Source organism: Barbus barbus, assembly GCF_936440315.1.
Source record: "Barbus barbus genome assembly, chromosome: 26".
Classification (NCBI taxonomy): Eukaryota; Metazoa; Chordata; class Actinopteri; order Cypriniformes; family Cyprinidae; genus Barbus; species Barbus barbus.
The window spans coordinates 6,769,593-6,796,280 of record NC_136754.1 but is presented as its reverse complement, the minus strand read 5'-3'; the positions used below and the strand labels follow the sequence as shown (position 1 = coordinate 6,796,280).

The 26,688-nt window shown below is 35.8% G+C and overlaps 1 protein-coding gene across 3 annotated transcripts in view; it reads left to right on the top strand.

Moving 5' to 3' along the window:
* Positions 1-26,688, top strand: part of LOC306846676 (protein EFR3 homolog A-like) — a 72,358-nt gene that overhangs the window by 38,614 nt on the left and 7,056 nt on the right. Inside the window, exons 11-19 of one of the 3 annotated variants that reach the window (XR_013782098.1) lie at positions 18,284-18,451; positions 18,543-18,657; positions 19,252-19,303; positions 20,791-20,963; positions 21,918-21,993; positions 22,083-22,244; positions 22,378-22,509; positions 22,585-22,652; positions 23,076-23,157. Coding sequence is in view for 2 of the 3 variants with exons in the window: in XM_079380217.1 (XP_079236343.1) it covers positions 18,284-18,451; positions 18,543-18,657; positions 19,252-19,303; positions 20,791-20,963; positions 21,918-21,993; positions 22,083-22,244; positions 22,378-22,509; positions 22,585-22,652; positions 23,030-23,157 (1,074 nt within the window). In the remaining variant the exon portion in view is untranslated. Of the gene's footprint in view, positions 1-18,283; positions 18,452-18,542; positions 18,658-19,251; positions 19,304-20,790; positions 20,964-21,917; positions 21,994-22,082; positions 22,245-22,377; positions 22,510-22,584; positions 22,653-23,029; positions 23,158-26,688 lie in introns of all 3 variants that reach the window. The other 2 variants (XM_079380217.1, XM_079380218.1) reach the window with 2 other exon arrangements.

Here is a 26,688-nt window from a genome sequence, read left to right as displayed (position 1 = left end):
CAATGAAAAATATATTTTTTACAGCATGTTAATTCTTCATTGATAGTATGAACTTACAATGAACTAACAATGAACAAAATATTTGTAATATTAGAAAAATAGTCATGTTCAAAAGATAAAACATTAAAATGTAATAATATATTAACACATTTTGGAATTGATTTTGATCAACATTAAATGGTATATATTTATTAATGATGTAAATTAACAACAGTTAAATAATGTTGTTTTTTAACATTGGTTAATTCACAAATAACATTAAATATTAACAATATATTTTTTACTTTATTCATTTGTGTTAGAAAAAATTATTAATGTTAGTTAATGGAAAAATAAATCATTAAAAAATGCTTATAAATCATTAAAACCTTTGGTAACTATAATAATTTCTCATTTGTTAGCATTTGTAAATGCATTAACTAACATGAACTACCAATGAAAAATATATTTTCACAGAATTTAAAGTTTTATATGTTGTTCTGTGTGTGTGTGTGTTTCACAGAGTTGATGGTTTGGATTAACCCTTTAATTGCCGTATCCCTTAAAACCAAACTGCCAGAGGGTTACTGTGATGCGTGTGCTCGCTGGGCACCGTTTTATCGATGCCACCGGGGTGGCGTATGCTGACGGCTTGGGCCCGTCATCGCTGCTTGCAGCTATATTTTTTTTTATTATTTTTTATTTCGACTATCCGGGTACTTTTGGGGGCCTTAACGTGCCCGAAAACTCTTGAAAATTGGCACACACATTGGAACCTGCGGCCATTAGGACGCCGCTGAGGCTGGGACCCGGGCGTGGCACAGGGGCTCTACGGCGCCCCCTGCAAAATTGTCAGAAAGCTTGATGTATAGCTCACACATACTTGCACGTATTCATATGAAACTCGGTACACATATATTACTCATTGAGCTGAACAACTTCCGCACAGCATGTTTTAGGCTCCGCCCAACAGGAAGTCGGCTATTCAGGGCTGTTTAAAAAGCGCATGCTCTGGAATTTGATATACTCCTCTGAGGATTTCCATACGATTGCCACCAAACTCGGTGAACATGATCTCAAGACATTGGGGACGCTAAATTGCGAAGATATTTTTGATATGTCGAACGGTTTGCCCGTGGCGAGGCGATGAAGTTATGGCGAAAAATGAGACACAGGAAATGCCTAATAACGTCCACATACATTGTATGATGTAGATCAAACTCCAGTGGTTTGTTCGTTGTATGATGCCGATCGGATAGATGTGACTATTATGACTGAAAGTTATAGCGCCACCAACTGGCTGCAGGAAGTGTGTCGTTTTCAAAATGCTTTGAATTCAGCATCTTATTTTTACTCGATTTGCTTCAAACTTCACCAGAATAATGTCAAAACACGGCCGATGTAAAACTGTGAAGGGAATATTGATATCTAAAATTATGTTACCATGGCAACGTGTCAAAGTTGAAAATTCGTTTCTGGTGATTTTGAGGCAGATAACATGTTTAGAATGTCATGAAACTCAACACACATAGCAGTATTAATGATAGTTAGACACTGGAAAAAGCTCATAAACGGGCGTGGAAGAGACACTCTATAGCGCCACCTTTTGTCAAAAATGGGGGGGTTAGTTTTAGCTACAGACACCAAACTCGGTACATAAATTGTTCTTATTAATCCGGACAACTTTCTAATTTACAGTCATTAGCTACGACCAACAGGAAGTCGGCATTATTTATTTTAATGTGGGTTTTTTTTAAAAACGGGCTGTAAACAAATTAATACTCCTCCAAGCAAAAACAAGGAAATCACACCAAACATTTTTTATCATGATGCCAAAATACTGAAGATGCTAAATTGCGGACGGATTTAGGATATCTTGAACGATGATTTAATGGCAATTTATTAAAGTTACAGTAAAAAAGAGATTTTTTTTTTTTTTTATCTTTTAAGAGCAGCTTTCAAACACTTCATAAAAAATTACATACACAGAACAATACAGTCTGAGGATATGTGATTAATTTCATGAATTTACAATACACTATGCTTAGGAGAAAATTTAAAAACTATCAGAGAGTTGATATACTGCTTCTGAGTGAGAGATCCCTGTCAGCCTGCAGCTGAGTGAGGGGTGGGGGTGGGGTGGGCTGTCAGTGACTGTGTGAGTGACTGTGTGGATTGAGGAGCTGGGTGAGAGAGAGAAAGAGAGAGAGAGGGTCTGTTTTTTTAAATCTTTAAAAAATGCTTATAAATCATTAAAGATTTTGATAACACTTTATAATAAGGTCTCAATTCTTAACATTAGGAAATGCATTAATTAACGTGAACTAACAATGAAAAATATATTTTTACAGCATGTTAATTCTTCCATGATAGTATGAACTAACAAAGAACAGTTTTTTTTAAAGCATTTATTACTCTTTTTAATGTTAGAAAAATAGTCATGTTCAAAAGATAAACTTTAAAATTTAATAATATATTAACACATTTTGGAATTAATATTGATCAACATTAAATGGTATATAATTATTAATGATTATATATATATATATATATATATAATGATAGCTACAGACACCAAACTCGGTACATAAATTGTTCTTATTAATCCGGACAACTTTCTAATTTACAGACATTAGCTACGACCAACAGGAAGTCGGCTATATTTATTTTAATGTGGGTTTTTTTTAAAAACAGGCTGTAAACAAATTAATACTCCTTCAAGCAGAAACACAGAAATCACACCAAACATTTTTTCTCATGATGCCAAAATACTGAAGATGCTAAATTGCGGACGGATTTAGGATATCTTGAACGGTGTTTTAATGGCAACTTATTAAAGTTACAGAAAAAAGAGAAAACTTTTTTTTTTATCTTTTAAGAGCAGCTTCCAAACACTTCATAAAAAATTACATACACAGAACAATACAGTCTGACGATATGTGATTAATTTCATGAATTTACAATACACTATGGAGAGGAGAAAATTTAAAAACTATCAGAGATCTCCTGTCACTGCGCTCCTAATGTGTGCGGTGGGTGACTGGGTGGGTGACTGACTGTGTGAGTTCAGTGAGTGTGGAGGGGGAGAGAGAGAGAGAGAGAGAGAGTGAGAGAGAGAGAGAGAGGGTCTGTTTAAACTTCTCAATAAAATCCTTAAAAAATGCTTATAAAGCATTAAAGGTTTTGATAACACTTTATAATTAAGTCTCATTTGTTAACAGTAGGGAATGCATTAATTAACATGAACTAACAATGAAAAATATATTTTTTACAGCATGTTAATTCTTCATTGATAGTATGAACTTACAATGAGCTAACAATGAACAAACTATTTTTAATATTAGAAAAATAGTCATGTTCAAAAGATAAAACGTTAAAATTTAATAATATATTAACACCTTTTGGAATTGATTTTGATAAACATTAAATGGTATATATTTATTAATGATGTAAATTAACAACAGTTAAATAATGTTGTTTTTTTAACATTGGTTAATTCACAAATAACATTAAATATTAACAATATATTTTTTACTTTATTCATTTGTGTTAGTAAATTATTCATGTTAGTTAATGGAAAAATAAATCATTAAAAAATGCTTATAAATCATTAAAACCTTTGGTAACTATAATAATTTCTCATTTGTTAGCATTAGTAAATGCATTAACTAACATCAACTACCAATGAAAAATATATTTTCACAGAATTTAAAGTTTTATATGTTGTTTTGTGTGTGTGTGTGTTTCACAGAGTTGATGGTTTGGACTAACCCTTTAATTGCCGTATCCCTTAAAACCAAACTGCCAGAGGGTTACTGTGATGCGTGTGCTCGCTGGGCACCGTTTTATCGATGCCACCGGGGTGGCGTATGCTGACGGCTTGGGCCCGTCATCGCTGCTTGCAGCTATATTTAGGGCCCAAGCCAGTAAGGCGCAGGGCCCTATTGTTCTTCTAAGGATTATTATTTTTTTTTTTTTTTTTTTTTTTATTATTTTTTATTTCGACTATCCGGGTACTTTTGGGGGCCTTAACGTGCCCGAAAACTCTTGAAAATTGGCACGCACGTTGGAACCTGCGGCCATTAGGACGCGGCTGAGGCTGGGACCCGGGCGGGGCACAGGGGCTCTACGGCGCCCCCTGGAAAATTGTCAGAAAGCTTGATGTATAGCTCACACATACTTGCACGTATTCATATGAAACTCGGTACACATATAGAACTCATTGAGCCGAACAACTTCCGCGCAGCATTTCATAGGCTCCGCCCAACAGGAAGTCGGCTATTCAGGGCTGTTTAAAAAGCGCATGTTCTGGAATTTGATATACTCCTCTGAGGATTTCCATACGATTGCCACCAAACTCGGTGAACATGATCTCAAGACATTGGGGACGCTAAATTGCGAAGATATTTTTGATATGTCGAACGGTTTGCCCGTGGCGAGGCGATGAATTTATGGCGAAAAATGAGACCCAGGAAATGCCTAATAACGTCCACATACATTGTATGATGTAGATCAAACTCCAGTGGTTTGTTCGTTGTATGATGCCGATCGGATAGATGTGACTATTATGACTGAAAGTTATAGCGCCACCAACTGGCTGCAGGAAGTGTGTCGTTTTCAAAATGCTTTGAATTCAGCATCTTATTTTTACTCGATTTGCTTCAAACTTCACCAGAATAATGTCAAAACACGGCCGATGTAAAACTGTGAAGGGAATATTGATATCTAAAAGTATGTTGCCATGGCAACGTGTCAAAGTTGAAAATTCGTTTCTGGTGATTTTGAGGCAGATAACATGTTTAGAATGTCATGAAACTCAACACACATATCAGTATTAATGATAGTTAGACACTGGAAAAAGCTCATAAACGGGCGTGGAAGAGGCACTCTATAGCGCCACCTTTTGTCAAAAATGGGGGGGTTAGTTTTAGCTACAGACACCAAACTCGGTACATAAATTGTTCTTATTAATCCGGACAACTTTCTAATTTACAGTCATTAGCTACGACCAACAGGAAGTCGGCTATATTTATTTTAATGTGGGTTTTTTTTAAAACGGGCTGTAAACAAATTCATACTCCTCCAAGCAGAAACACGGAAATCACACCAAACATTTTTTCTCATGATGCCAAAATACTGAAGATGCTAAATTGCGGACGGATTTAGGATATCTTGAAAGATGATTTAATGGCAATTTATTAAAGTTACAGTAAAAAAGAGAATTTTTTTTTTTTTTTTCTTTTAAGAGCAGCTTCCAAACACTTCATAAAAAATTACATACACAGAACAATACAGTCTGAGGATATGTGATTAATTTCATGAATTTACAATGCACTATGCTTAGGAGAAAATTAAAAAACTATCAGAGAGCTGTTAAGACTGCTTCTGAGTGAGAGATCCCTGCCAGCCTGCATCTGAGTGAGGGGTGGGGGTGGGGTGGGGTGTGAGTGACTGTGTGGATTGAGGCAGTGGGTGAGAGAGAGAAAGAGAGAGAGGGTCTGTTTTTTAAAATCTTTAAAAAATGCTTATAAATCATTAAAGATTTTGATAACACTTTATAATAAGGTCTCAATTCTTAACATTAGGAAATGCATTAATTAACGTGAACTAACAATGAAAAATATATTTTTACAGCATGTTAATTCTTCCATGATAGTATGAACTAACAAAGAACAATTTTTTTAAAGCATTTATTAATCTTTTTAATGTTAGAAAAATAGTCATGTTCTAAAGATAAACTTTAAAATTTAATAATATATAAACACATTTTGGATTAATATTGATCAACATTAAATGGTATATAATTATTAATGATTATATATATATATAATGATAGCTACAGACACCAAACTCGGTACATAAATTGTTCTTATTAATCCGGACAACTTTCTAATTTACAGTCATTAGCTACGACCAACAGGAAATGGGCTATTTTTTTTTAATGCGTTTTTTTTTTTTTTAAACGGGCTGTAAACAAATTCATACTCCTTCAAGCAGAAACCAAAAATTCACACCAAACATTTTTTCACATGCTTCCAAAATACTGAAGATGCTTCATTGCGGACCGATTTAGGATATCTTGAACGGTGATTTAATGGCAATTTATTAAAGTTACAGTAAAAAAAGAACACTTTTTTTTTTTTTATCTTTAAAGAGCAGCTTCCAAACACTTCATAAAAAATTACATACACAGAACAAGACCGTCTGAGGATATGTGATTAATTTCATGAATTTACAATACACTATGGAGAGCAGAAAATTAAAACTATCAGAGATCTGCTGTCACTGCGCTCCTAATGTGTGCGGTGGGTGACTGACTGTGTGAGTTCAGTGAGTGTGGAGGGGGAGAGAGAGAGAGAGAGAGAGAAAGAGAGAGAGAGAGAGAGAGAGGGTCTGTTTAAACTTCTCAATAAAATCCTTAAAAAATGCTTATAAAGCATTAAAGGTTTTGATAACACTTTATAATTAAGTCTCATTTGTTAACAGTAGGGAATGCATTAATTAACATGAACTAACAATGAAAAATATATTTTTTACAGCATGTTAATTCTTCATTGATAGTATGAACTTACAATGAACTAACAATGAACAAAATATTTTTAATATTAGAAAAATAGTCATGTTCAAAAGATAAAACTTTAAAATGTAATAATATATTAACACATTTTGGAATTGATTTTGATCAACATTAAATGGTATATATTTATTAATGATGTTAACTAACAACAGTTAAATAATGTTGTTTTTTAACATTGGTGAATGCACAAATAACATTAAATATTAACAATATATTTTTTACTTTATTCATTTGTGTTAGAAAAAATTATTCATGTTAGTTAATGGAAAAATAAATCATTAAAACCTTTGGTAACTATAATAATTTCTCATTTGTTAGCATTAGTAAATGCATTAACTAACATCAACTACCAATGAAAAATATATTTTCACAGAATTTAAAGTTTTATATGTTGTTCTGTGTGTGTGTTTCACAGAGTTGATGGTTTGGATTAACCCTTTAATTGCCGTATCCCTTAAAACCAAACTGCCAGAGGGTTACTGTGATGCTTGTGCTCGCTGGGCACCGTTTTATCGATGCCACCGGGGTGGCGTATGCATTGGCGGCTTGGGCCCGTCATCGCTGCTCGCAGCTATATTTAGGGCCCAAGCCAGTAAGGCGCAGGGCCCTATTGTTCTTCTAAGGATTATTATTTTTTTTTTTTTTTTTTTTTTTTTTATTTTTTATTTCAATCATCCGGGCACTTTTGGGGGCCTTAACGTGCCCGAAAACTCTCGAAAATTGGCACGCACGTTGGAACCTGCGGCCATTAGGACGCCGCTGAGGCTGGGACCCGGGCGTGGCACAGGGGCTCTACGGCGCCCCCTGGAAAATTGTCAGAAAGCTTGATGTATAGCTCACACATACTTGCACGTATTCATATGAAACTCGGTACACATATAGAACTCATTGAGCCGAACAACTTCCGCGCAGCATGTCATAGGCTCCGCCCAACAGGAAGTCGGCTATTCAGGGCTGTTTAAAAAGCGCATGCTCTGGAATTTGATATACTCCTCTGAGGATTTCCATACGATTGCCACCAAACTCGGTGAACATGATCTCAAGACATTGGGGACGCTAAATTGCGAAGATATTTTTGATATGTCGAACGGTTTGCCCGTGGCGAGGCGATGAAGTTATGGCGAAAAATGAGACCCAGGAAATGCCTAATAACGTCCACATACATTGTATGATGTTGATCAAACTCCAGTGGTTTGTTCGTTGTATGATGCCGATCGGATAGATGTGACTATTATGACTGAAAGTTATAGCGCCACCAACTGGCTGCAGGAAGTGTGTCGTTTTCAAAATTATTTGAATTCAGCATCTTATTTTTACTCGATTTGCTTCAAACTTCACCAGAATAATGTCAAAACACGGCCGATGTAAAACTGTGAAGGGAATATTGATATCTAAAATTATGTTGCCATGGCAACGTGTCAAAGTTGAAAATTCGTTTCTGGTGATTTTGAGGCAGATAACATGTTTAGAATGTCATGAAACTCAACACACATATCCATTTTAATGATAGTTAGACACTGGAAAAACCTCATAAACGGGCGTGGAAGAGGCACTCTATAGCGCCACCTTTTGTCAAAAATGGGGGGGTTAGTTTTAGCTACAGACACCAAACTCGGTACATAAATTGTTCTTATTAATCCGGACAACTTTCTAATTTACAGTCATTAGCTACGACCAACAGGACGTCGGCTATATTTATTTTAATGTGGGTTTTTTTTTAAAACGGGCTGTAAACAAATTCATACTCCTCAAAGCAGAAACACGTAAATCACACCAAACATTTTTTCTCATGATGCCAAAATACTGAAGATGCTAAATTGCGGACGGATTTAGGATATCTTGAACGATGATTTAATGGCAATTTATTAAAGTTACAGTAAAAAAGAGATTTTTTTTTTTTTTTTATCTTTTAAGAGCAGCTTCCAAACACTTCATAAAAAATTACATACACAGAACAATACAGTCTGAGGATATGTGATTAATTTCATGAATTTACAATACACTATGCAGAGGAGAAAATTTAAAAACTATCAGACAGTTGTTACAATGCTTCTATGAGTGAGAGTTCCCTGTCAGCCTGCAGCTGAGTGAGGGGTGGGGGTGGGGTGGGCTGTGAGTGACTGTGTGGATTGAGGAGCTGGGTGAGAGAGAGAAAGAGAGAGAGGGTCTGTTTTTTTTAAATCTTTAAAAAATGCTTATAAAGCATTAAAGGTTTTCATAACACTTTATAATTAAGTCTCAATTGTTAACAGTAGGGAATGCATTAATTAACATGAACTAACAATGAAAAATATAATTTTTTACAGCATGTTAATTCTTCATTGATAGTATGAACTTACAATGAACTAACAATGAACAAAATATTTTTAATGTTAGAAAAATAGTCATGTTCAAAAGAGAAACTTTAAAATTTAATAATATATTAACACATTTTGGAATTAATATTGATCAACATTAAATGGAATATAATTATTAATGATTATATATATATAATGATAGCTACAGACACCAAACTTGGTACATAAATTGTTCACATTAAGCCGGACAACTTTCTAATTTACAGACATTAGCTACGACCAACAGGAAGTCGGCTTTTTTTTTTTTATGTGTTTTTTTTTTTCAAAACGGGCTGTAAACAAATTCATACACCTCCAAGCAGAAACCACAAATTCACACCAAACACAGAACAAGACAGTCTGAGGATATGTGATTAATTCCATGAATTTACAGTACACTATGGCGAGAAGAAAATTTTAAAACTTATCAGAGATATCCTGTCACTGTGCTTCTAATGTGTGCGGTAGGTGACTGGGTGAGTGACTGACTGTGTGAGTTCAGTGAGTGTGGAGGGGGAGAGAGAGAGAGAGAGAGAGAGAGAGAGAGAGAGAGAGAGAGAGAGAGAGTCTGTTTAAACTTCTCAATAAAATCATTAAAAAATGCTTAAAGCATTAAAGGTTTTGATAACACTTTATAATTGAGTCTCATTTGTTAACAGTAGGGAATGCATTAATTAACATGAACTAACAATGAAAAATATATTTTTTAAAGCATGTTAATTCTTCATTGATAGTATGAACTTACAATGAGCTAACAATGAACATAATATTTTTAATATTAGAAAAATAGTCATGTTCAAAAGATAAAACTTTAAAATTTAATATATTAACACATTTTGGAATTGATTTTAAACATTAAAACATTGATTTCAACATTAAATGGTATATATTTATTAATGATGTAAATTAACAACAGTTAAATAATGTTGTTTTTTAACATTGGTTAATTCACAAATAACATTAAATATTAACAATATATTTTTTACTTTATTCATTTGTGTTAGAAAAAATTATTCATTTTAGTTAATGGAAAAATAAATCATTAAAAAATGCTTATAAATCATTAAAACCTTTGGTAACTATAATAATTTCTCATTTGTTAGCATTAGTAAATGCATTAACTAACATCAACTACCAATGAAAAATATATTTTCATAGAATTTAAAGTTTTATATGTTGTTCTGTGTGTGTGTGTTTCACAGAGTTGATGGTTTGGATTAACCCTTTAATTGCCGTATCCCTTAAAACCAAACTGCCAGAGGGTTACTGTGATGCTTGTGCTCGCTGGGCACCGTTTTATCGATGCCACCGGGGTGGCGTATGCTGACGGCTTGGGCCCGTCATCGCTGCTCGCAGCTATATTGAATCATTGTTCCCCTATGAATTTTTTTTTTATTTCAACTATCCGGGGGGTTTTGGGGGCCTTAACGTGCCCGAAAACTCTTGAAAATTGGCATGCACGTTGGAACCTGCGGCCATTAGGACGCCGCTGAGGCTGGGACCCGGGCGTGGCACAGGGGCTCTACGGCGCCCCCCGGAAAATTGTCAGAAAGCTTGATGTATAGCTCACACATACTTGCACGTATTCATATGAAACTCGGTACACATATAGAACTCATTGAGCTGAACAACTTCCGCGCAGCATGTCTTAGGCTCCGCCCAACAGGAAGTCGGCTATTCAGGGCTGTTTAAAAAGCGCATGCTCTGGAATTTGATATACTCCTCTGAGGATTTCCATACGATTGCCACCAAACTCGGTGAACATGATCTCAAGACATTGGGGACGCTAAATTGCGAAGATATTTTTGATATGTCGAACGGTTTGCCCGTGGCGAGGCGATGAAGTTATGGCGAAAAATGAGACCCAGGAAATGCCTAATAACGTCCACATACATTGTATGATGTAGATAAAACTTCAGTGATTTGTTCGTTGTATGATGCCGATCGGATAGAAGTGACTATTATGACTGAAAGTTATAGCGCCACCAACTGGCTGCAGGAAGTGTGTCGTTTTCAAAATGCTTTAAATTCAGCATCTTATTTTTACTCGATTTGCTTCAAACTTCACCAGAATAATGTCAAAACACGGCCGATGTAAAACTGTGAAGAGGATATTGATATCTAAAATACTGTTGCCATGGCAATGTGTCAAAGTTGAAAATTCGTTTCTGGTGATTTTGAGGCAGATAACATGTTTAGAATGTCATGAAACTCAACACACATATGAGTACAGTAAGGCGCAGGGCCCTATTGTTCTTCTAAGGATTATTATTTTTTTTTTTTTTTTTTTTTTTTTTATTTTTTATTTCAATCATCCGGGCACTTTTGGGGGCCTTAACGTGCCCGAAAACTCTCGAAAATTGGCACGCACGTTGGAACCTGCGGCCATTAGGACGCCGCTGAGGCTGGGACCCGGGCGTGGCACAGGGGCTCTACGGCGCCCCCTGGAAAATTGTCAGAAAGCTTGATGTATAGCTCACACATACTTGCACGTATTCATATGAAACTCGGTACACATATAGAACTCATTGAGCCGAACAACTTCCGCGCAGCATGTCATAGGCTCCGCCCAACAGGAAGTCGGCTATTCAGGGCTGTTTAAAAAGCGCATGCTCTGGAATTTGATATACTCCTCTGAGGATTTCCATACGATTGCCACCAAACTCGGTGAACATGATCTCAAGACATTGGGGACGCTAAATTGCGAAGATATTTTTGATATGTCGAACGGTTTGCCCGTGGCGAGGCGATGAAGTTATGGCGAAAAATGAGACCCAGGAAATGCCTAATAACGTCCACATACATTGTATGATGTTGATCAAACTCCAGTGGTTTGTTCGTTGTATGATGCCGATCGGATAGATGTGACTATTATGACTGAAAGTTATAGCGCCACCAACTGGCTGCAGGAAGTGTGTCGTTTTCAAAATTATTTGAATTCAGCATCTTATTTTTACTCGATTTGCTTCAAACTTCACCAGAATAATGTCAAAACACGGCCGATGTAAAACTGTGAAGGGAATATTGATATCTAAAATTATGTTGCCATGGCAACGTGTCAAAGTTGAAAATTCGTTTCTGGTGATTTTGAGGCAGATAACATGTTTAGAATGTCATGAAACTCAACACACATATCCATTTTAATGATAGTTAGACACTGGAAAAACCTCATAAACGGGCGTGGAAGAGGCACTCTATAGCGCCACCTTTTGTCAAAAATGGGGGGGTTAGTTTTAGCTACAGACACCAAACTCGGTACATAAATTGTTCTTATTAATCCGGACAACTTTCTAATTTACAGTCATTAGCTACGACCAACAGGACGTCGGCTATATTTATTTTAATGTGGGTTTTTTTTTAAAACGGGCTGTAAACAAATTCATACTCCTCAAAGCAGAAACACGTAAATCACACCAAACATTTTTTCTCATGATGCCAAAATACTGAAGATGCTAAATTGCGGACGGATTTAGGATATCTTGAACGATGATTTAATGGCAATTTATTAAAGTTACAGTAAAAAAGAGATTTTTTTTTTTTTTTTATCTTTTAAGAGCAGCTTCCAAACACTTCATAAAAAATTACATACACAGAACAATACAGTCTGAGGATATGTGATTAATTTCATGAATTTACAATACACTATGCAGAGGAGAAAATTTAAAAACTATCAGACAGTTGTTACAATGCTTCTATGAGTGAGAGTTCCCTGTCAGCCTGCAGCTGAGTGAGGGGTGGGGGTGGGGTGGGCTGTGAGTGACTGTGTGGATTGAGGAGCTGGGTGAGAGAGAGAAAGAGAGAGAGGGTCTGTTTTTTTTAAATCTTTAAAAAATGCTTATAAAGCATTAAAGGTTTTCATAACACTTTATAATTAAGTCTCAATTGTTAACAGTAGGGAATGCATTAATTAACATGAACTAACAATGAAAAATATAATTTTTTACAGCATGTTAATTCTTCATTGATAGTATGAACTTACAATGAACTAACAATGAACAAAATATTTTTAATGTTAGAAAAATAGTCATGTTCAAAAGAGAAACTTTAAAATTTAATAATATATTAACACATTTTGGAATTAATATTGATCAACATTAAATGGAATATAATTATTAATGATTATATATATATAATGATAGCTACAGACACCAAACTTGGTACATAAATTGTTCACATTAAGCCGGACAACTTTCTAATTTACAGACATTAGCTACGACCAACAGGAAGTCGGCTTTTTTTTTTTTATGTGTTTTTTTTTTTCAAAACGGGCTGTAAACAAATTCATACACCTCCAAGCAGAAACCACAAATTCACACCAAACACAGAACAAGACAGTCTGAGGATATGTGATTAATTCCATGAATTTACAGTACACTATGGCGAGAAGAAAATTTTAAAACTTATCAGAGATATCCTGTCACTGTGCTTCTAATGTGTGCGGTAGGTGACTGGGTGAGTGACTGACTGTGTGAGTTCAGTGAGTGTGGAGGGGGAGAGAGAGAGAGAGAGAGAGAGAGAGAGAGAGAGAGAGAGAGAGAGTCTGTTTAAACTTCTCAATAAAATCATTAAAAAATGCTTAAAGCATTAAAGGTTTTGATAACACTTTATAATTGAGTCTCATTTGTTAACAGTAGGGAATGCATTAATTAACATGAACTAACAATGAAAAATATATTTTTTAAAGCATGTTAATTCTTCATTGATAGTATGAACTTACAATGAGCTAACAATGAACATAATATTTTTAATATTAGAAAAATAGTCATGTTCAAAAGATAAAACTTTAAAATTTAATATATTAACACATTTTGGAATTGATTTTAAACATTAAAACATTGATTTCAACATTAAATGGTATATATTTATTAATGATGTAAATTAACAACAGTTAAATAATGTTGTTTTTTAACATTGGTTAATTCACAAATAACATTAAATATTAACAATATATTTTTTACTTTATTCATTTGTGTTAGAAAAAATTATTCATTTTAGTTAATGGAAAAATAAATCATTAAAAAATGCTTATAAATCATTAAAACCTTTGGTAACTATAATAATTTCTCATTTGTTAGCATTAGTAAATGCATTAACTAACATCAACTACCAATGAAAAATATATTTTCATAGAATTTAAAGTTTTATATGTTGTTCTGTGTGTGTGTGTTTCACAGAGTTGATGGTTTGGATTAACCCTTTAATTGCCGTATCCCTTAAAACCAAACTGCCAGAGGGTTACTGTGATGCTTGTGCTCGCTGGGCACCGTTTTATCGATGCCACCGGGGGTGGCGTATGCTGACGGCTTGGGCCCGTCATCGCTGCTCGCAGCTATATTGAATCATTGTTCCCCTATGAATTTTTTTTTTATTTCAACTATCCGGGGGGTTTTGGGGGCCTTAACGTGCCCGAAAACTCTTGAAAATTGGCATGCACGTTGGAACCTGCGGCCATTAGGACGCCGCTGAGGCTGGGACCCGGGCGTGGCACAGGGGCTCTACGGCGCCCCCCGGAAAATTGTCAGAAAGCTTGATGTATAGCTCACACATACTTGCACGTATTCATATGAAACTCGGTACACATATAGAACTCATTGAGCTGAACAACTTCCGCGCAGCATGTCTTAGGCTCCGCCCAACAGGAAGTCGGCTATTCAGGGCTGTTTAAAAAGCGCATGCTCTGGAATTTGATATACTCCTCTGAGGATTTCCATACGATTGCCACCAAACTCGGTGAACATGATCTCAAGACATTGGGGACGCTAAATTGCGAAGATATTTTTGATATGTCGAACGGTTTGCCCGTGGCGAGGCGATGAAGTTATGGCGAAAAATGAGACCCAGGAAATGCCTAATAACGTCCACATACATTGTATGATGTAGATAAAACTTCAGTGATTTGTTCGTTGTATGATGCCGATCGGATAGAAGTGACTATTATGACTGAAAGTTATAGCGCCACCAACTGGCTGCAGGAAGTGTGTCGTTTTCAAAATGCTTTAAATTCAGCATCTTATTTTTACTCGATTTGCTTCAAACTTCACCAGAATAATGTCAAAACACGGCCGATGTAAAACTGTGAAGAGGATATTGATATCTAAAATACTGTTGCCATGGCAATGTGTCAAAGTTGAAAATTCGTTTCTGGTGATTTTGAGGCAGATAACATGTTTAGAATGTCATGAAACTCAACACACATATGAGTATTAATGATAGTTAGACACTGGAAAAAGCTCATAAACGGGCGTGGAAGAGGCACTCTATAGCGCCACCTTTTGTCAAAAATGGGGGGGTTAGTTTTAGCTACAGACACCAAACTCGGTACATAAATTGTTCTTATTAATCCGGACAACTTTCTAATTTACAGTCATTAGCTACGACCAACAGGACGTCGGCTATATTTATTTTAATGTGGGTTTTTTTTTCAAACGGGCTGTAAACAAATTCATACTCCTCCAAACAGAAACACGGAAATCACACCAAACATTTTTTCTCATGATACCAAAATACTGAAGATGCTAAATTGCGGACGGATTTAGGATATCTTGAACGGTGATTTAATGGCAATTTATTAAAGTTACAGTAAAAAAGAGAAAACTTTTTTTTTTTTTAAGAACAGCTTCCAAACACTTCATAAAAAATTACATACACAGAACAATACAGTCTGAGGATATGTGATTAATTTCATGAATTTACAATACACTATGCAGAGGAGAAAATTGAAAAACTATCAGAGCTGCTTCTGAGTGAGGGGTGGGCTGTCGGTGACTGTGTGGATTGAGTGTGGATTGAGGCAGTGGGTGAGAGAGAGAAAGAGAGAGAGGGGGTCTGTTTTTTAAAATCTTTAAAAAATGCTTATAAATCATTAAAGATTTTGATAACACTTTATAATGAGGTCTCATTTCTTAACATTAGGAAATGCATTAATTAACGTGAACTAACAATGAAAAATATATTTTTACAGTATGTTAATTCTTCCATGATAGTATGAACTAACAAAGAACAATTTTTTTTAAAGCATTTATTAATCTTTTTAATGTTAGAAAAATAGTCATGTTCAAAAGATAAACTTTAAAATTTAATAATATATTAACACATTTTGGAATTAATATTGATCAACATTAAATGGTATATAATTATTAATGATTATATATATATATATATAATGATAGCTACAGACACCAAACTCGGTACATAAATTGTTCTTATTAATCCGGACAACTTTCTAATTTACAGTCATTAGCTACGACCAACAGGAAGTCGGCTATATTTGTTTTAATGTGGGTTTTTTTTTTTAAACGGGCTGTAAACAAATTCATACTCCTTCAAGCAGAAACACAGAAATCACACCAAAGAACAATACAGTGTGAGGATATGTGCTTAATTTCATGAATTTACAATACACTATGGAGAGCAGAAAATTAAAAAACTTATCAGAGTTCTCCTGTCTCTGTGCTTCTAATGTGTGCGGTAGGTGACTGGGTGGGTGACTGACTGTGTGAGTTCAGTGAGTGTAGAGGGAGAGAGAAAGAGAGAGAGAGAGAGAGGGGGTCTGTTTAAACTTCTCAATAAAATCCTTAAAAAATGCTTATAAAGCATTAAAGGTTTTGATAACACTTTATAATAAGGTCTCAATTGTTAACAGTAGGGAATGCATTAATTAACATGAACTAACAATGAAAAATATATTTTTCACAGCATGTTAATTCTTCATTGATAGTATGAACTTACAATGAACTAACAATGAACAAAATATTTTTAATATTAGAAAAATAGTCATGTTCAAAAGATAAAACTTTAAAATTTAATAATATATTAACACATTTTGGAATTGATTTTGATCACCATTAAATGGTATATATTTATTAATGATGTAAATTAACAACAGTTAAATAATGTTGTTTTTAACATTGGTTAATTCACAAATAACATTAAATATTAACAATATGTTTTTTACTTTATTCATTTGTGTTAGAAAAAATTATTCATGTTAGTTAATGGAAAAATAAATCATTAAAAAATGCTTATAAATCATTAAAACCTTTGGTAACTATAATAATTTCTCATTTGTTAGCATTAGTAAATGCATTAACTAACATCAACTACCAATGAAAAATATATTTTCACAGAATTTAAAGTTTTATATGTTGTTCTGTGTGTGTGTGTTTCACAGAGTTGATGGTTTGGATTAACCCTTCAATTGCCGTATCCCTTAAAACCAAACTGCCAGAGGGTTACTGTGATGCTTGTGCTCGCCGGGCACCGTTTTATCGATGCCACCGGGGTGGCGTATGCTGACGGCTTGGGCCCGTCATCGCTGCTCGCAGCTATATTTGTCTTTTATTCCTTGTCTCCTTCCTGAAATCTGTTTTCTCTCACAGGTCATATTGCTCATAATCAAAACAATGCTTACACATTTCTAAGTCCCATCTCTTCACCACCCAATCTGTGGTTGGGTATGTTAACTAACACGGCCGTCACCCAGTACAAACCTTCAGGCGGTCACTAAATTGGCATGTATCTGATGAACTAGTGAACTCTTTAGTCAAGTCAAGTCACTATTTTTTGTATAGCGCTTTTAATAATACAAATTGTGTCAAAGCAGCTTTACATCAGCTTTACAGTATTTAGACGGGGAAATAGTGTGTCGAAATTGTGTCATTCTCCTCTGGCCAGACAAAATCAGCAGTTTAAATCTAGGCTGCAGCAGAGTCAGATTGTGCAAAGGACTCATCTGGTTCCTGTGGTCTTGTCCCAATTGCCGTCTAGGAGACAGGGTCTTTAGGGTCCCATCAGGTGGTTTTGATGGTGTATTGATTAATTAACTATATCTATTTGACAAGTGACTGAAGGTTTTGTGGGTTTGCTGTGTAGAGAAACTACAGCGCCCCCTAGCAGTGCTCTTTAGTTCCTGCAATCCATTTTGATGTTTCTTTTAATGTGGTTTTTAAAGGAATCCTTCACCAAAAATGATAGTTTTGTCATCATTTACTCATCCTGATGTTGTTCCATACCTGGTAGAAGATATTATAGATATTACATTAGAAGAAGATATTTTGGTAACCAAAGAGTTACTGGTAGGTATTGACTTCCATAGTATTCCCCCCCCCCCCCCCCATACTATGGAAGTCAATGGCTACCAGTAACTATTTCGTTGTTAAAATATCTGCTTCCGTGTTGAGAAGAAGAAAAAAATATGGAACAACATGAGGGTGAGAAAATGATGACAGAATTGTAAATTTTTGGGTGAACTATCCCTTTAATATCATATAGTGTTTATTCAGTAGGTCCGGACAGAATCTGCGATGTTTAAGCATCTTCTGTGCTGATTTTGAAGGAAAATCTGCACAATTCTGCATAATTACTTTTGTGCTGTGTGTACGTGTATTCTTAGGTCCCACAGTCCTGGAGGTGTTTAACACCCTGCTGAAGCATCTGCGTATGAGTGTGGATTTTGAGCTGGGTGACGGTTCCCGGAGGAACTCCTCAAGCAGCCTTTCCTCCACCCGCACTAAAGAGAGCGAGGAGCGGATCGTCCAGAACGCCATCATCCAAACCATCGGTGACAGCTCGATGTGCTCACTAAAATCTGACCTTTTGTGACGTCCAAATACTAAACCAATTCAATAAAATGGATTTGTGTGTGTGTCTAGGTTTCTTTGGAGGAAATCTTCCTGATTATCAGAGAGCTGAAGTGATGATGTTCGTTATGGGGAAAGTTCCTGTTTACGGCACGCCGTGTCACACGCTGGACACCGTCAAGATCGGGTAGGACAGTGTGTGTGATCCTGCATTCTTCATGGCAGTTGTAGTGTTTGGAGAAGGTTTCTTGAATCCTTGATTATGGCACTGATTGATCATGTTAAACTGACACAAGCATATTTGCAACATGCAAATGACTTGTAATCAGGGGTGTCAAAAGTCTTCAGTGAGTGTAAACAGACAAATCAGACAATTCAAAAAAAAAACTCCAAGCACTGTTTATTTGATTTGTGTCTTTTAGTTGTTTTTATTTGTTCTGCATTCTACTGTATTACTATTTACTTATCTTGAATAACTGGAAAATAACAAAGCAATGTTCATATAATTGAGAAATGTTTGTGAAGGCTGTATGCCATAGCTTTAATCTAATTTAATCATTTCAAATAATAATCCTGATTTGTCAAATAATAATAAAGGTTTGTCAGATTTCATTGTCATTGCTTTTGCTAACAACTGCTGAAATACCTACTGCTATACACTTACTTTTTAGGATGTATAGTATGAAAAAAGGGATCCAGCCATTGTTCATGTAAAAATTAAAACAAGAAAGCGGGTCTATTTATACTGAAGATTTTAAATAATCTCCTTTTTCTTTCTCAGGCATCAGGGCACTAAGAGAATCCAGACAATGCTGTTAAGTTCTCTCATTATGGTAAACCTATTTCTTTTCTTTTCTTTTGTGCGTGTGTGTAAGGTAGTGATGATAAAGAGAATCTAAAGGTGCGATCACATTTGTCATTGCTCAATGAATTTTTGCCAGTCAGTTCATTAGTTTCAAAAGGATTCTATGCAGTCTGCAATTTCGCATGATGGCGAAAGATTTCCTCTTGCAAATTTTGTATCAGGTTCAGTCGGTCAAACAAATTTGTCACATTCACTAACAGAAAGCTGCTCGGTTAGAAAAAGTTACTTCTGTGAGCTTCATGCATCTACATTATTGACAACTGACACCTGACTCTCTTTGCCAGAAAAAAATCGCATACATTTTGCTAACATGACCGCACCTTAAAGGGATAGTTCACCCAAAAATTAAAATGTTGTCATTAATTACCCACCCTCATGTCTTTCCAAACCCATAAGACCTTTGTTCATCTTTGGAACACAAATTAAGGTATTTTTGATGAAATCCGAGAGCTTTCTGACCCTCCATAGACAGCAATGCAACTAACACATTCAAGGCCCAGAGAGATAGTTAGGGAATTGTTAAAACAGTCCACGTGACATCAGTGGTTCAACCGTCATTTTATGAAGCTACAAGAATACTTTGCTGTGAGGATGCACTGCAGCTTGTTTGCAAGCAAAGGAAGACGCACACATATGCCTCATGGTACTCTCATGAATAGCTGCGGAGACTGACACGGAAGAGAAGAAACTGTTGAAAGTTTCATTAGAAGTCTTTATTTTTGTTTTGTTTGAGCACAAAAAGTATCCTCATAGCTTATTAACATTACGGTTAAACCACATGGACTATTTTAATGATGTCCTTACCACCTTTCTGGGGCTTGAATGTTTCAGCTGCGTTGCTGTCTATGCAGGGTCAGAAAGCTCATGAATTTCATCAAAATATCTTAATTTGTGTTGAGAAGATGAATGAAGGTCTTACGGGATTAGAAGAACATGAGGGAGTGTGAGTAATTAATTCATTTTTGGGTGAACTACCCCTTTAAGGATGGTATCAAGCATCGCTTCAGAGTCATGACTAGTGAATATATAGACTTACATTCTGTCTCTGATCTTGCTAGTAAAAGCCTTCCACACCCTCCTGAGGGAGTTTCTGAAGGTTCCTAGACAGCAGACTGCACGGATCATAACATCAGATTACAGCTGCCTGTGGTGCTTAGTGTCCTTTTTCTTCTTTTTTTCTAATGTCCAATTTTGTCTTTAGTTTGGTTTATGGCTGGTTTTAGACAGGGCAACTTTTCAGGCGCCATTGCCCAGCAACAGGCAGGAAATGGGCCGCAGGTTGAGACATACAATTGTTATTTTGGATGTCAACAGCTTTTGCTCTCTATCTCCTACTGCTGGCCCATTTCCACAAGTGCAACTGTGTTACTAGAGTTACTAGTGTGAATATGTACTGTAATAATGGTGCTGTTCATATCTGATAGATACCTTCTGTGTGTGGGTGTGTGTGTGTAGGTTACGTCAGGGTTTAAGTGTAAAACGATGTGTGCTGGCCTCCCCGTGGCGTTTCTGGAGCCGTTATGCTCCATCTCTTTGATGGAAGATAGTGAACTCCGGCAGCTCGTCTTGGAGATTCTGCACAACATCATCGATCGCCATGACAACAGAGCCAAACTCAGAGGGATCCGGTATGGATGCACACTTAACACCCTAAAGTGACTGTGTGAAAACTAGGGCTGTCAAAAGTTACTGCGTTAACACCTGCGATTAATTAAATTATTTAACACCGTTTTTTAATGCTGTAAATGCATTTATTCAAGTTGACATATAACTGTTTCATTATGTTCAGTGTGATTTGTAAAACCTGATTAAAGCTGAGTGGAGCTGCAGTGCAAGTATCATGATTCCTGCAAGCATTTACGAGTATTTATCTGTTTTTATGGGCTATTAATTTATAAATCAAACACATTTGGGATGTTTAACTTTATTTTTTGCAATTTTTTTGCATGTTGAAATTCTTTTAAAACAACATGAGGTTGACTAAATAAAATTTTCATGTTACAAAAAGTCAGTATGTGATCTTTCATTATATAGACCACAGATTTTTTTTTTAAGAAAGTAAATGTGGACGAGGTCAAACTTTAAAAAGTACACAAAAGCACCATATAAGTATCGTGAATTTAATCTGTATTAATAGTGCAATATATTCTCATAACTACTCCTTGAAAATTGAGATCAATCAAAATGAAGTTTTATTTTTATTATTGATATACTATTATATTATTTATTAATATTTTGCATGAGATATTTTTATATATTATATATTTGGATTTTATGTATTTAAAATTTTAAGTAATTTTGTTGTGCTATTTTTTAAAAAATCCGTTATTTTTATTTCAGTTTTAGTAATTGCAGTGCTTTTACTTTAACGTATTTTTTCATTTACTTGCTTTTTTAATTAATTTTTTAATATTCGTATTATTTTTTAAGCTTTATTCCAATTAACGAAAACAACTTTTACAGTTTAATAGTTTATTAAGCAATGATAACTCAACACTGGTGCCAGCAGTTTTAGGTAAGAGTGTGTTTTGATGCATCAGAATAAATGCTTTCTAAACCATTTCCTTTGTGTTTGTGTGCAGAATTATTCCTAATGTAGCTGCTCTGAAGTTCAAGAGAGAAAAAATCTCCAAACAGGACGTGGCCTTCATGAAAAAAGTACAAGACTTCATAAACACACACAGACGTCACAACTGCACATATGTGGATCCACAGCCCTTAAATTGTTGCTCTTTCTCTATCTCCAGCATGGGCAGCAGCTATACAGACACATCTATCTGGGCTGTAAGGAGGAAGATAACGTGCAGAAGAACTTTGAGCTGCTCTTCACAGCTCTGGCATTGATCACTATTGAACTGGCCAATGAGGAGGTGATGATTGATCTCATGCGCCTGTCCATCGCCCTGCAGGTATGCGCACCTACATTGACAGTCATTCATTTAGCAGTCATTCATTTAGATTTGAATCCGAAGAGACTTAGCAGAAGCAAATTCTCCAAGATTTCCTATTTATTATGCTAATCTCTATTTTGATTGGCTGAAGGATATGGCCTTGGTGAACGAGGAGAACATGCCAATGTTTATTCGCTGTGGAATCATGGCGTTGGTCGCCGCATACCTCAACTTCCTCAGTCAGATGATTGCAAATCCCCCTTTGTGCCAACACGTCAGCAAGGTAAATGTGCGCACATGCTTACGGCACACACGCATCCCACATACAACATCCTGTAACTCCTTTTCTTCCTGTCAGGTGATTGAGATGAGAAATCTAGATGCTCCATATCTTCTGCCTGAACACGTCTTCAGAGAGAAGTGTGTGTGAGTATTTCTGTGAATGTGTATTTACTAAAGGACTATATCAGTAATCAGCTAATAATAATTTTTTTTTTTTTTTTAAATGTATTGATATCATTAATTATACAGGTGCATTTTCTCTAATTTTTTATTTACCTTTGCCTTCATCTACTACTCAAAATCATTTTTAATGGATATTTATAATGTTGTGAATCCTAAATTTACTTGTAGCCTTTAAAATGATCTGATTTATTTGAAAATTTTAACTTATTTAGTCACAGTAGTATTGGATTTTAATATCGCTTAAATCTATAAATTTTAAAAATGAATAATCACAATGGGATAACTCATTTCAGGTCTCTTTTTTTCTGTGTATCTGTATTTTTGTGTATGTGGATCAGGCTCCCAGACTCTTTAGACCGGGACGATGTTGGTTTGTATTTTCAGACGGTTGATCTGGCAGAAGCTCTGTCTGTGCCTGGATATAATGTAGAGAGACTGGCAGTACCGTACATACCCCAGGTTACAGGTAAACACCATTCTGTACTGTACAAAATAAAGACATTATCTGATTTAATTCAGTATCCAAGATTAAATCTAAAGCAGCAACATTACATGCTAATTAACTCTGTATTGGCAACAGTTTTTTAACAGTTTTTTTGTATAAAAATATAATATATTCTGCCTATGAAATTACTTTTTTGATTAAGCAATAATATTGGTGAATAATATAACATTTTCCTGTCCACTCAAAAATCACAGTGGGTAAAATAAATTCTTGTCCTGTTTTTTTCTTATTGAATATTTCATTTCAGATGAAAATGTCACATTATGAATATAAAATGGTTGTGAATGCCATTTCATGCTGTCTTTAAACAGTTAACCATGCTTACAGCTGGAATACACTAAACTTTAACATTTTCCGTCATTTTGATGGACAGGGTCGTAAAAATTATGTCATAATCTATTATTACCCGTCATTTTAATTTTCATATTTTAGTTATAATAACACATTTAATTGCTTCTATTTTTGTTCTCATTTTCATTTTTAATATTGAACGTACAGGAGGAGCATATAGGTCTATGGATTTATTTATTTATTTATGATGAGAACAGATGAACAGACTGTGTGATTTTTCATGTTCAACACCACACTGACAGCGGAGGCCGCTATGAACAAAATATGCTAAAAAAAAAAAAAATTAGATTTCTCATTTTTATGAACCAATATCGATTAAATCCCAATCGATGCTGTTTTCAGTTGATGAATGAACAGTACAGAGAGTGGACCTTCCATCCAATAAATCGCGTTGTTACTTTTGATATGAAACAAAGTCTCAGATTTCAAATTCTGTCAATTTTATTAGGAAATTCAAGCAATAAATTCTCTGAATACACTACACATATTTTGCCCAGATTTTTGTCCTGATCTGCTGCCCATGCCCGGCGCCAGGACACACAACTTGGGTAGGCTTTTATATTTTTTCAGGGGGACTGAATCGGCGGAGGGGGGGTTCGCTCCAAATACATTATTTGGGTAACACTTTACAATAATTAACTAACACTTTACAACACTTTAATATATTAACTAATGGAACCTTATTGTAAAGTGTTACAATTATTTGTAATTAAAGCATATATGTTCACAAAACACTGTTAAATTAAACAGAAAAGCAAGCAGCTGTGCATGATTTGGCATGGCAGCCAATACAAATAATTAATAACCGTTTCCTTAACTAAATCCTGCGTTTGGAACAGGCTCGGTTGCAAAATCACATTACTCTGTTCTTCTGAAATTATCTTTATCTACACTGCTCAAAAAATTAAAGGAACACTTTTTAATCAGAGTATAGCATCAAGTCAGTTAAACTGCTGGGATATTGATCTGGTCAGTTAAGTAGCAGAGGGGGTTGTTAATCAGTTTCAGCTGCTTTGGTGTTAATGAAATTAATAACAGGTGCACTAGATGGGCAACAATGAGACAACCCCCAAAACAGGAATGGTTTTACAGGTGGAGGCCACTTACGTTTTTTCCCTACTCATCTTTTCTGACTGTTTTCACTAGTTTTGCATTTGGCTAGGGTCAGTGTCACTACTGGTTGCATGAGGAGATACCTGGACCCTCCATAGGTTGCACAGGCAGTCCAACTCCTCCAGCATGGCACATCAATACGTGCCATTGCCAGAAGGTTTGCTGTGTCTCCCAGCACAGTCTCAAGATCATGGAGGAGATTCCAGGAGACAATTACAGTTAGAAGGTCCTTAGCCCATCAGCAGGACTGGTATCTGCTCCTTTGTGCAAGGAGGAACAGGATGAGCACTGCCTGAGCCCTACAAAATGACCTCCAGCAGGCCACTGGTGTGAATGTCTCTGACCAAACAATCAGAAACAGACTTCATGAGGGTGGCCTGAGGGCCCAACGTCCTCTAGTGGGCCCTGTGCTCACTGCCCGGCACCGTGAAGCTCGATTGGGATTTACCATTGAATACCTGAATTGGCAGATCCGCCACTGGTGCCCTGTGCTTTTCACAGATGAGAGCAGGTTATATCAGTATAGATATTCTTATCCAGCATGATATTTTTCCTCATTGAGATCCGATGCGTTTTCAAAGTGTTCCTTTAATTTTTTTGAGCAGTGTATAAAGTGTAGTAGTTAGCTATCTCTGTGTCATACGTGGCATGAAAAACACAAGTTTTATTTAAATTCTGAATATATTATCATATACAGCATTTATTAAAAACTGTCACTCATTCATCACGAGCTCACAAAATTCCATTTTAATGTGACTACACATTGAATCTTTTTTTAAATGTCTTTGTTAGAAAGAATTTACAAGCATGATAGAACTCTGCACTGGACAAAAAGCGGTGACTGGAGCGGTGAGTGGGAGGATAACCAACCTAAACACCTCTGATTGGCCATTGCGTTGTAGAAATCAACAAACATGTCTGATTGGCTATATTGCTCACCTCTGGGAAAGTGCATTGTAAAATCATTTGACGCTTTCCAAAGCAGAAAGGCAGATACACTGGATTGTTTGCCAAATCTATTTAATTAGGCTATTATTACGAAGAAAACAGATCCTAGACCAGGAGTTATGGGCAGCTTTTCAATCTAAAAGCAAACAGAAGCAACAGCAGGCAGTTGTATGAGTTAAACTATTATACACACTAAACTCAAGTCCGACCGGTCCCCCTCGGTCCGGAGAGGGGGCACAGGGATGTCCGTGGGGGGGCCTGCTGCTGCCTCTATGTCTACTAGCTGAAAGTCGTATCCAGCCAGCAGATTTTGGGCAGTAGTACTTGACAGATTTCACAGAAAATCTCGTATGATTGTGTATGATGGGTACAGACTTCAGACTTTGATTCCATCCAGTCAGAGGATATAATACATTTGATATTTTGAGCAGATTTGTCAGCACATGTTTCTGCATTAGATTGTTATGTTTGGAAAGTCTTGAAAGTCTGGTAGTGCTTGATCCTCAGTCGATGCCCAGTTTTTCTCTGTATCCATTTACAAAGTCGTCAAGTGTTTTAAAATCTGTTCAGATTTTGAAAGTCGTGTAGTGTATTCCAGCCAAGAACCTGGTGCTACAATTAATCACCAAGTCCCTCTAAATCTCTACAATAATACTAATATTAACTTCTTGAAGATCTTTCCTTTTCACATGAGAATTCACCCGCTTCATTCACTGTTGCCTTCTCTCCGTCTGTGTGTTTACGCTGTAGTCCTGTACACGGTAGGAAAGATTCTGCACAGATGCAAACAAACATCCAGAGGTACCATCATTGAATTAGTGAGGTCACCTGTCCATGTGTGTGGATAGAAAGTTCAGTGAATAGCAAGAATATGTAGTTAGTTTCTCCCTAGCCCAACTGTATGTTTTTCATAGTTACGTATGTAGACTTCCTCTTGAAGTCCGCTCCTGATTATGTTGTTAAATAAATTTCAGCATTGAGATAAAAAATACAGCAGGTATATTGTGGAATGAGATAAATTAGTCCTGTTTAACTGGTTTAATGTTTTGTACGCTGCTGACATCTGGACGATGTTACTGG